The 12,362-nt window shown below is 40.5% G+C and overlaps 1 protein-coding gene across 3 annotated transcripts in view; it reads left to right on the top strand.

The window, feature by feature from the left end:
* The window catches only part of LOC116386028 (fibronectin type III domain-containing protein 4-like), a 38,692-nt gene extending 29,464 nt beyond the window's left edge, over positions 1 to 9,228 (top strand). For all 3 annotated transcript variants that reach the window (XM_031851980.1, XM_031851979.1, XM_031851978.1), the window contains 6 exons: positions 688 to 803; positions 3,027 to 3,128; positions 4,368 to 4,470; positions 5,205 to 5,294; positions 5,682 to 5,848; positions 7,488 to 9,228. In XM_031851980.1, coding sequence (XP_031707840.1) covers positions 744 to 803; positions 3,027 to 3,128; positions 4,368 to 4,470; positions 5,205 to 5,294; positions 5,682 to 5,848; positions 7,488 to 7,529 — 564 coding nt within the window. In that variant the 5' untranslated portion in view covers positions 688 to 743 and the 3' untranslated portion in view covers positions 7,530 to 9,228. The remainder of the gene's footprint in view (positions 1 to 687; positions 804 to 3,026; positions 3,129 to 4,367; positions 4,471 to 5,204; positions 5,295 to 5,681; positions 5,849 to 7,487) is intronic.
* Positions 9,229 to 12,362: the final 3,134 nt, after the last annotated feature.

The raw sequence follows: 12,362 nt of genomic DNA, 5'->3' as shown, positions 1-12,362 counted from the left end.
GTTCTTCTCTTTTTGACTCCCCTTCTTTTCCATCTTTTCTTCCTTCTTAATTACCAACTGTTTCCTCATGAAAAACAAAATAAAAGAAATAGTAGATTATTGTTTAATATGTATTTACCTTCTCTGTCCCTTCCTCTCAGCGAAGGTCACAGCGTTTACTGATGATTTAAATCTCTCAGCGAACACTTCAGGTTTCCGGTCGGTTCTAACTAGCCTCCAGAGGACCATTAACATGAGCCTTCAGGTTGGGAAGTACAGTGTGTGTGTGTGTGTGTGTGTGTGTGTGTGTGTGTGCAGCGTCCTGCTCTCTAGCAGGACGCTGTAAGGACAGGGGGACATCTGTATGTTCGCCAGGAAACACCACCCTAAATCTTTTGTAGATTGTTAGTTAGACATTTTGGGGAAATTTGAATTGAATGTGCAGTTGCAACGTCTGGTTGAAGCCTGAAACCAGAATGGAGGGGGCTGTTACAGCTGCAGATTTGTCCATATGGGTATAATGTTGGCGTGTCCACTTTCGGCCATGTGGTGTCTTTCCAGGAACTGCCGTAGAGTTTTCTTTGCTGCGGCAGGACGCAAACTCAAGGTGTAAACTCAAAAGGTGCTTCTGACCGTCCTTAATAAGTAATACCTTTGTGTGTGTGTGTGTGTGTGTGTGTGTGTGTGTGTGTGTGTGTGTGTTCACAGCTGTGCCAGCAGCCCCGGTGAACGTGTCGGTGACTCAGCTGAGGGCACACTCGGCCATGGTGACCTGGAACGTCCCTCAGGGGGACAATGTGATCGGGTACTCCATCTCACAGCAGGTACAGTGAAGTTGTAGCATCACTGTGTGTGTGTGTGTGAGAACGTGAACATTTACTGTCTGTGGTAATGAGCTCACAGACGGATTTGTATTAATTGCTTTAATCCTCAAAAAGCTTGGAAAATAATGAGTTAATCTGTCTCTAGTCAGATTCTCCCTGCGCTCTCTTCTGGTTGACGGACAATTCAATTTGCAGGGAAACGGATTGAAGCGATATCATTTCGGAATTGAACACCCAGAAAACTTGGATCGCTGTCATGCTTTGGGTTAGAAAACAGCTTTCTTGAAGTTGAATTATGTATTGTTTTGTGATCAGCTTTAGCTTTTTAAAATGCTGCGTCATTCATGAAGCCAGAACCTTTGAGCTGTCTCCTTTCATAGCGTCTGAGGAATACATTCATTAAGCGGGTTAATGTCGAGGCCGGCTGCAGGTTGACGTCGGTACTTTTTGTAGTGATCATAAAAAAACAAATCTCCTGATTACAAACATTTCCAGCCAAAAGAAGAAGTGGAACTTAAGTATCCAGTTAGCAAGAAAGACTTCACAAATATTGGTCATGGAATTGGTGAATTTAAAATAAGAAACACGGTATAGACCAGTGGTTTATTCCAACTTAACATTGGATGTATATTGATTATATAAAGCAATTATGTTTTCATACAATTGATCATTTAGTTTGGTCAAGTTTGCATCTGAACTACTTGGATTTCAAACTTCTATTTTTTACACTAGTTGCACAAACACAGTCCCCCGGCAGCTGCAGAGGCTTCAGCACCCTCTTTGTACTGCGGTTAAAGTACATCTGGTTGGGAAACGTATCGTTCTGCTCATATATCACCACATTTTGTCCGTCTCACATCTCCTGACACCCTGGCTGCTAACTCAGCTCGGTTCATTCTAATCAGTTTTTACCACCCACACTTTGGCAGGAGGAGAGTCAGACATTAGCTCATCTCTGAGTGGGAGTCGTCTCCATTAGTGGAAATGATTTGGCCAGGACTCGTCTCACAGGAGGAACATCCACGATGCCAAACAGCTCTTCTCTTTCTTTTCTTTTTTTTTTAAGTCGTCTCACGTCTGACTCAGAATCCATCAACCTCGTGGCATTTGCAAGAAACCAGGATGGGGATGTAAAACATCTCCTGCCATAACCTCAGAAAGCTCTCATGTAAAATCCTTACTCAAATATTAATAGGGGAGGTGATGGAGCAGGTATCCATGCAGGATGTTAGTCATCAGAAGTGGCTCAGTGAGGGTGAAGATATATATAAGGGCTGAAAATATTAGATGCAGTTATATAAAATCATGCATATCTTCAGGATTCTGCTTTTAAGGTGTAAAAACCAAACGGCACTGATCTCGTGTCAGTCTGCAGGATTGGTTTGGACTCGCATATACCGGCTCGCTGCAGGAGATTATTTCATACACACTTTGTTTCAGTAACAAGCTGAGCCTTCTGTTTGTGAAGGAGAAGCAGTACGAGTGAGACAAAGAGCTGCTTCACTCATCTGAAGTTGTTCCAACTCCCAGAAGCTCCGGCTGCTGAGATTCACACGTTACGCAACAGCGCTTTCTCTCTCTCTCACTCACACTCTCTCACTCACACACACACACACACACACACACACACGGAGAGGAAGTAACCCAATTTGAGATAGTGTATTTAAGATGCACAATAATCCTGTTTCTGAAGCATAAATCCCAAACTATCCCAAGGTTAATTGATGATTACTGTGTCGGTGGACGTTGATTAAACGAATCCATGCTGTGTCTACAGGCGGCGTGTTTCTAAACCGGCTACAAGAAGAACACTGTCAGCCCGTGACAGAGACAAGCAACTGTTTGTCTCCCCTACTTAAAATGTGATATGTGGATTTTAATGAATCCGTCTCAGAGTACGGCACAGTGTAGAACAATGATGTTTGTGCATGAATTCTGTCCTAAATACTTTTTTTTTGCACCAGCAGAGTATCTCTGTCTGTACATGTGTTTCTTCTGTTTCTTCCAAATGATTGGTGGTGCTACCTAGCCTGCAGACCTAATTCCTCCCAGTGGGACAGTAACTGTTTGAGCTGAATTTATACGAGTGAAGCGACGCGGCTCGTTAAAGCTGGTGGATTAAATTTGCATTCATGGCGTATGTCTTGAAATGTGGAAATAATGATGTTCAATTAGGAACAGCGGTGCAGCGGCTTTTCATTACATGTCCTTCATCTGTTCCAGAGGCAGGACGGCCTGATGCAGCGCTCCATCCGAGAGGTGAACACGTCCAGTCGCTGGTGTGTGCTCTGGGATCTGGACGAGGACACACACTACAGCGTCCAGGTGAGGCGGGCGGACACACACACACACACACACCCCTCTTAAGGAAGCTGCCTCGACTCTTCTAGTTTGGGTTGATCTGTTGTCATGTTTAAGAAGAGCAGATATAAGGGTACGGCTGACAGTAGATACCTGATTTAATAATGATAGTTTACCATAAAGCAGGTTTATATCCTGTAAATTCTTAGACAACATAAAAGTTGACATTATTAAATAGTCTGGAAAAAGCTGATAAATAGTTTTGAGGAAAAGCACACATTCAACTGAGGAACCTCATTGATGATAAACTGCATTTTAGAAATTGACTTTTATTCTTAAACCCCCTGTGTTTAATTAACAGAACATTTTCTTTATAGAGCTCATGGTTTCTTGAATCAAAAGCCAGCAAAAACTACAGCTACCCTCTAAAGGAAGAGTATCTAAAGTGACTCCATTATCATGACTCTATTAAACTTTTTAGAATCCATTAAAGCTTAACGGACAGATACAGATTGTCCTTCAGCTGGAGGACTCAGTTAAATGTGCTCGCCAGCAGGCGGATGTCCTTTAGAAGAGTCGGTGAGCAATGCACTGATGAGAGGACGGTAAAATAAGAGAATTTATTAATGGAGTTTGGTGAAGGATTTGGTCATTTAGGGGCGGGTTGCAGAGCTCAAACTTCCAATTGGAGAAGTTTTTTTTTTTTTTTTTTTTCAGAAGGACAAACTCTTGGATATTTTCATATTAATTAAGGGACATTTGTAAAAAAAATGTTGTAATTTGCTTTAGTTTACTGGATTTCTCTCCCTGTATAATTGTTGAATATAATATTTTCTGCTAACTGCACTGAAGCTGCTAGAAGAATCTTGATAATCTGTTTGAATGAAAAACACCTCATCAAACTTTATTTCTTGCTAGTTGCTTCATGTTTTGCTTTGCTGAAAATGTTCCCAAATGAGTATTTAGCTGAAATCTTTATTCCCTCTTTTATCTTCCAAGCTTTCAGTCTGCTTCTACATTTACAGTTTTGCACGTCCTCCACTGATCATTCATGATCCCGCCCAAAAACCAAAGCACCATTTGCTCGCTAAATATACCCTCGCAAGCCAGTTTCTTGTCATCGTTACATAATCCTCAGCTAATGTCAGCTGGGAATGTACCCAGTGTTGAGTTGTATAGAAGTCCAACTACGCTTCCTGAAACGTATGAGCAGTGCTTCATGTTTTCACCTAAAGAAACTGGATCTTTCTTTGGGGGGTTTAGGTGCAGTCTGTTGGGCCGCAGGATGACAGCCAGCCCAGCCGTGCCGTCCACTTCAGGACTCTGGAGAAGAGTGATCATTATCCAGCCGGAGTCCTGGACCACAGTAAATAAACACACACACACACACACACACACACACACACACACACAGTATATACACATTTATTTTACGTTTGAACTTATTTCTTTTAAGAGGAAAACAGGAAAAAACTTCACCTCCATCAATCTTGTACTTTCATATCTTCCCTCTTTAAACTAAAAAGACTATTAGTGCAGTACTTATATCTTCCTCCTGAGGTAAGGTAAGAAGTAAAGTTTGATGCTCTTTGGCTTTCTCGCTCTGAAGCTACAGCCAGTTAGCTTAGCATAAAGATTGGAAACAGGGGAAAAGGTTAGCCTTTCTGCAGGTATTTTTCACACAATTCTTTTCTCATATGAACTGCTTTTTTTATTTGTTGCATTTTTATTTGCACCACTTCCAACATGATTGGCTTTTTATTTACTGTCATTTTGTATTGTATATATTTTTATTATTATTTAGCTGCTAGTTATTTAATTATTGATGTATAAGCGTGTTTCGTATTTATTTAATTTTTAGTTTTTATCCTTCTGTTCAAATAAATGTGTATGTTTCCATACTTTATAATTATATCCATGCGCACTACTATTACCAGCAGCATTGATACTTTCTATACAGAGACAATGTTTTGTTGTCGGACGGTTATATATTTCATGTCAACAATGGGAAAGACTTGTAACTTTATACTTGTCTTTTTTTGTATGCTCATTAACAAAGATGAGAGAAAAATCGATGAAGTTGTCCTTATTTGTCCTCAGATGAGCCGGCGATGGAAGGTTTGGGCATGACTCCTCACTTACAGACGGGAGAGCTGCTCATCATCACCACTGTGCTGCTGCTGTGGGCAGGTCCGCCTGGATGTGTGTGTGCGTGCGTGTGTTTATCAGTGGTGGAGGAAGTATTGTTATTATTAATTTAAAAAGTCCTTTGTGACTGTTCTACTATATGTTCTATCATTAGATTAGTATGGCTCATGCATTCATGTAAAAGCAGGATTTTACTGTTGGAGTTGGTTGAAGTGGAGCTCATTTTGAACTATTAACTGTTTTAATAATGCATCAATGTGCTGAATATTTTCTAAATTTATCAATTGATTGTTTGGTTTGTAAATATTCTCAAATGCTGCTTTCAAAGTCATATAAATATGTTAGCTTGTGTATAGGTACAGTAAGGATGTATACTGACTGTTCATTTCTTTGTCCTGCCCTCCACGTCTTCATCATCTTCCTCCCCAGCCGTCATCGCCCTCTTCTGCCGACAGTATGACATCATCAAAGACAACGACTCCAACAGCTGCAAAGAGAAAGCCAAGAGGCCGCTGGTGCGAGCCCCTCCTCCCTACTACAGCACTTCAGCCGGCAGCTCACCCATCTACCACAACGGAGCCGTACGCAGCAGCAGGGTGACTGATTTCTTCTCCCTGAACTTCATTAACACACCTTCTTCTCCATCGCCTCCATTCTCCATTTTGTTGTAGCACCGCTCTATAATGCACGATCAGGAGTATTTCCTCTCTAAAGAGCCTTTGTAGTTCCATCACAGATCTCCTAGCAACCAGAGCTGCTGCCATCATGGCTCAGTATAAAACCAGCAGGCAGGGAACAGGGAGCGCTTGTTGGGTTGTTGCTGTGTAATCAGTGACATGCTCAGTCAAAGTGAGACGGCGGAGTTTGAGGAGAGTCAGACCAGTCAGTCAGCGGGAGCAAATCACTCAGTTCTCTTAAGATGAAAAGGGGTCATTTTGAAAAATCAATGAACATCAGAATGTATTTTATAAAACTTATGCAAGATCTGCTACGAGGGCTGATCAATCACATTGAAGGTACAAGGTCTGCTTTGATAGTTTGTTTATGGTATTAAATATTAAGTAGTTGGCTTTTATTTCATAACTACATTTAGATTGTATGGACCCAGTAGTAGAGGTGAAGTGTTCACCACTGTTTGTTTGCAGCATGTGGCCAGATGTTACACATTGCACCTTTTAAAGGAAGGTATCCTTCGTCTTCATGTTATATTGTTTATATGCAGATGAGACAGCTGTATTCTACATTCATTGCTTGTGTATGTCTAAATTAGAAACGTAGTAATTTTGCATTGCTTTTGGTGGCAGTCTTTCAGTGACAGAGTGAAAATGTACCCGTACTTAAAGCTTAAAAAAACTTAAAGCGTGGTTTAATAACCAAATATAACCTTGATGAGATTTTGTTAATCAGTTACTTAAACAATGAGTCGTTTATTGCTGACTAATTGTCTCTTCATCTTCATAAATTACTCCTCGAATCACTTCAGCTCTAATGTAATGAGCTGCATTTGAGACAAGAGATTATTAACCGTTTAATGTCTTCATCTTTCCCCTTAAGTAGCTCTAAGATAGGAAAAATCATCTTTTTCCACTCTATATCATAACTCTGTATATTTGTAAATCATTTTCACCCAAATTCGACCTGATGTGTTGGTATCTTTGAAAAGCATCTCTGCTTGAATTTTAAAGAAAGTAAGTTTGAATAAAGTTTATGATGATGTAACAAGGTTAAAGATTAAACTGGACAATGATTAATTACATAAATTGGGTATAAAATGCAATTAATGCTTAAACTGTGTGGTGAGGATGCATGATAATGAAGAACGATGTCAGATTTTGAGGAAAAATCCATTAAAAAGTTTTGGCAAAAGCTGCCTCAGGGCAGAGACGAGTGGAAAACAAGAAAACAAGATGTGCCAAACATGATTCATTTTAAGTCTGGGTGCCTTGATAACAAGGAGTGCCTCCTCATCATCCCCAAAGTAAGAATTATTTCTTATTTTTCCAGCCAAAAACTGAATACAATCAAGTGAGAACTTCAACTGAGCCGGTGTGAAATGTCAAGCTTGCACAGGTCATCGATTAGCTCATAAATCTTTAACAGACGTCGTATATAATGTGCATGAGGTCACGTGGCGCTGCATGTGAATAAGGCCCGCACACATCCTTCCTGAGGTTTGAGTCATGTTCATATATGTGACCCTCTCTGTTCATGACTCATGTACTCTCTCTCTTTTAGCTCCACAGAGCCTCCTCCTCCATCAGCATCATTAGAGTCTGAGTTTGGGTGTTTGGCTTTGAGACTCGACATCTTGCTGTACAACGCAGGACGGACGGAGTCAGTGATGTGCGACTTTTGCCTGAGGAACTTCAGTGGGATTATCATGACAGATGAAGAATTTATAGACTGAGTCTAAATTATTGTAAAATATGGGGGAAATATGAAACACTCCATGCAAATGAACTGTGGAGTAAATGGATGACTACTGCTCTCTAGTGGCAGAAGACGGCAGCATTAACACGTGCAGGTTTTCAAGGAGGAGTTCAGCTCGAGGACTTCTGCCCTGCAGCCAAACTCATGTCCTTTTTTATTTCTATTAACCTTCTGATTTTAAAGACTAATTGTGAATATTTGCATGTCGGTCTCAAATGAATTCAAAAGCTCTGTGTCAAGTGTGTGTGTGTGGTTACATTCCAAATATTTAGTTTTTTCTACATTCTAATTCATCTCATCTGTGTTTTTCATCTCCTAATTAATAAAACTAGTGTATTATATGTACATAGTTTAAATTGAAAGTATTGGTAATTTAAGTATGATGGAAATACATATTTTAATGTATAGGATGATTCATTTTACACTAAATTTTCTTCAATTAAATCAAGTCATAATTTTAGCATTTAGTTAGTCATGACATTTTTAATCAATCTATGATGACTAAGCATACTTTCCAGCCTGCATTGTGTGAGTTAAAATGCAGCAGCTGCAAATCAAGCTTAATATATTTTTTTCTCTATATGTTTTTTGGGTTGGTATTGTTGAATTGTAAATGACTTAAACTACAGGGTCAGAGTATAATAATTCAGGCTGCTATGGTCAACATTAACTCAGCTTTAGCGATGCTGCTGCAAGATCTCAGGCCACAAAAATCCAAGTTGTAAAATAATATAAACTAATATTACGGCAGGAAAGAAGTCTGAGCATCTAAAAAAAAGCATCTCTCCTATACTCTGCTGCCTGATAAGTATATCCTAAAACTGCAATAATTAATACTTACTGAATGAGACGTCACGTCGGTCAACTCTCACCAGATCAGCCAGGTTCGATGTGCATCGGGAAGCAAATGCATCTGCCCCCTTTCTTCAGTAAATTATTGGGATGTAGAAGAAATCTTGGCCTTAAGAGGGAGCAGTCTGTTCACATACATGATGGGGTTTATGGGTCATTATCACTGACAGCTCTTTCTTGAATGTACCACATTCAAACCAGTGATTTTGAAAAAACAAAGTGCATTGAAAGCTACAATATATATCGTCTCTGTCATGGTCAAATCAAACTTTTTTATTTTCATTGTATTTCCTTTATTTGTGTTGCTCCAGATTAGTTTCAAGTTACCATCATGTAAACAAAGATTATGTTCGTGGATCAAGTGTCTGATTATAATTTCTGACTATTCTCCAGTTTCAATAAAAATGAAATAAATGATTTCATCAGTGCATGCAGGATGACCAACAGGTAAGTAGATAATGGGCTGTTTACATGTAGACATACAGTAGATGGGCATTTTTCTGGAATTAACATTTCAATATGGACAAACCTCAGCAGCAGTTTCCTGTCAACACTGGAGGAAAAATACATCTAAAAATCAAACAAGATAAGCAGAAAGGTTCATTGATCAGATACCGAAATGATCTGCAGATTCACATTTACTCCAAACAAAAGACACAAATAATATGAATTAAAGGATAACTATGTTTCCTGACAACTTGTACTGTTATTGTTGTAGTTTTCTCCTTCATTTCTATCAGTCACAACAACATAGAGCCCGTTCATAGATAAGATCTGGGAACATGGTGACGTCACCGATAAGCCTTCTGATTGATCGAGACACACAAGCGGTCGGATGATCAGACAAGTTGGAAACAAAGCTTCAGGTTAAACAAACTTCTGTGAAAGAGACGGTAAACAATATGTTTATTACTGATAGAATAGAACAGAGTTATCTTGTAATGTCACCAGGGGTCTTTGTTTAGTGAGAACAAGTCACAACAACATGTATAGAAATGATTAAACAGCATGATAAAAAACCCAAATAGATCACCCTTTGAACACAATCCTATCCAGAAAGGGAAGCAGACGTGTGACGCTCTCCTGTAAGAAGCGGTTCCTCCTCAGGTTCACCGTGATGGTGTGAGCTGACGACTGCTGAAGCAGATAGTGAAGAAGCTCCCAGTTCAGACAGAAGCTGCTCAGGTCTCCACCAACCTTACTCAAGAAGGACCGGGTCAAGTCCTTGTCCTGGATCTCATGGAGGAGGGAGAGCAGCTGCTGGAAAGTCTTCTCACTCAGTCTGCAGATAGAAAACGTATGAATATCTGTTAGAAGAGTCCAGGATGAATACATTACATCAGTATGGAATATTTCTACCTGATCGTTAGAGGGCCATCATGAAGCAGCAGTGGGAGGAGACCCAGAGCAGGAGCACAGAACTCAGTCAGGTCTAACCGTGTGACTGTCCAGTATCTCAGCAGGGATGCCAAACTACTGACAACCTTCAACAACACTCTCTGTGACGGCTGGGCTTTCTGAGGGGAGAGAGAAAGCTCTTCCACAGCCAGCCGACGGCCCGCTTCCCTTCTTCTTACCCATCGACACAGTAGCAAGGCCATGTCGCTGGAAAGCCTGGAAATAAAGAAGAATGAAGTCACACAACTAACTGGACATTCACAGTGGAAAGGATGGAGTCATTAGAACTAAAGGCAGTAAAGATATCAATGCGTACCTCAGACTGTGTACTTGTGTTGCTCCTCTAAAGAGGAGGGAGGCTCCTCTGAGAGACATCTTTCTGGGTGTGAGGATGAGATCCACTTCAGAGCCACAACGTCTGAGAACCGTCCCCACAGACCAGCAGGTTTTCCTGAGTAAGCCTCCCGTTAACCGGAGGGTGAAGCCCAGCAGCTGCAGCAGAGAGGACAACTGCTCGGCCTCCTCTCTGGATCTGACACAGATCAACGTACACACTGTCTGGAAGAAGTCTGGATCACAGCTGAAACAAGATGGATGAAGTGTGAAACCAGCAAAGACACACTGCATTATAAACCATCTCATGAACAATGTCTTTCATCAGGGGTGACATTTAGAGAAAACAGAGTGTGATGTAGTATTGGCTGTGATATCACAGATTAAAATACTGACATTCTTCTTTATGAAGATAAACTTCATAAGTCACCATATACATTCAGGTACAAACATGAAATGTGACGTCTACATCTAACTGATCCTCAGCAGTGGGCGGAGTCACTAAGGGATCAGTGTCTCGCTCAAGGACACTTGTAAGGGTTCATGTAAATAACAAAACACCGGTTATTATGAGCTGGGTCTTTTTTGACAAACGTCTTCTGAAGTAAATACATAGTATTATAAAATATGCAGTATTAGTCAGAGTTACCTGAGCTGTGAGATAAAAGGCAGACACTGTAGGAAACTCCTCACTTCACTCTCTTCATGTGAGCAGCCTCTCAGCTTCACTTGTTTCTTCTCTGGTTGGCGTTTCAGCACTTCCAGGAGGATGGAGGTCTTTCTCTCTGAGAGGTCTATGGACCAGACTGAAGGAGCTGACTGGGAAAGTGGCTCAGTTTTGGAATGACAGCTGAAAACCGTTTAGTCTCGACATGCTGATAAAAGTCAAGAAGGGTGTTATTTAAGTCATTTAACACAGCTTTTTTTAAATTCGTATTAATTTATCCTTTGAAAACATGTTTTTAAATTAGACTGGACTTAATACTGGAGAAATAACTGACTATTGTATTCTGTTGGTTAGGATTGGATTCTGTCACATCAGCTAATATCTTATTGAAAATTGAGATAAACGTAGTTCGTATATTATTTGTTTATTTAGGGTACATTTGCAGTTCCACAGGACGACCAATAGAGGGCGCTGAGAGCCTAATTATACTGGACATAATGCTCTGATGGCTGTCATCTTATTTCTCCAAATTTTATAGCCGCACAGTCAGACATTTTCGTAACTCAGCAATGCTGAGACGGAGGCAACAGACAACTAGGATGTAATTGTAAACCTCACCTCCAGTGTCTACCTGCAATAGTTCCAGCTGGATATCATCACTGTGCTCTGGAGTGCAATGGGCTCCTCAGATCTGTCCATCAGCTGCTGCATCCTGGGCCCCAGCTGTTGCTGTGTCACATCTTGTTTACACCAGGGGCCAGCGCTATGTTTGACCTAGTTGCTGAAAAGCCCGAGAGGCAAAGTGGAAAGCACACTACACATAACAGACGTGGGGGAAAGAAAGAAGCCATTTTGTGATAGACGACAACCGACATTTGTCGTTTGGTGTCAATTAGGTGGGCTGAACATAATGAGCAACCGTCAGTTAACTACTCCAACAACTAACAATGGGACAAAAGGCGAGGTCAGGCATGAGAGACACTTTCTCCTTAAAATGTATGGTTTACATCAAAAGAGCATTTTTGTTCAATTTTATTGTTTATCCACAAAGAGCCAATATGAAGCACACAACAAAGACGAGCTGAGCTGGTTCGGGACAAGGTTACTAGAACTCACGGTATCAATGGAGACAGGGTTGTTTCTTTCAGTTCAGGAGGTTTTATTAGGTTGTATCCCTTACAATGGCAACGCTGTGATTTTGATTATTAGAGCCCATTAGTTGCGTCTCTAAATACTGTATGTTAAATTTCATAGAAATGGCAAATTCAATCTTTGAAACATTAAGCCGCCATTGTTTTGAGCCGCACATCAAGTCCAATTGAAGCGTATAATCACAATGACAATATGGAATATGTTTAGCGTTGTCAGAAGCTGTATTTGAACTAAACATTGTGGGAGAGGCCATTTAAATGTTACACTAGCATTCACTA

Source organism: Anarrhichthys ocellatus, unplaced genomic scaffold (genome assembly GCF_004355925.1).
Source record: "Anarrhichthys ocellatus isolate YVR2014 unplaced genomic scaffold, GSC_Weel_1.0 scaffold12, whole genome shotgun sequence".
NCBI classification, from domain to species: Eukaryota; Metazoa; Chordata; class Actinopteri; order Perciformes; family Anarhichadidae; genus Anarrhichthys; species Anarrhichthys ocellatus.
Note: the sequence above shows the minus strand (reverse complement) of the source record. Positions and strands in the feature narration are given on the sequence as shown.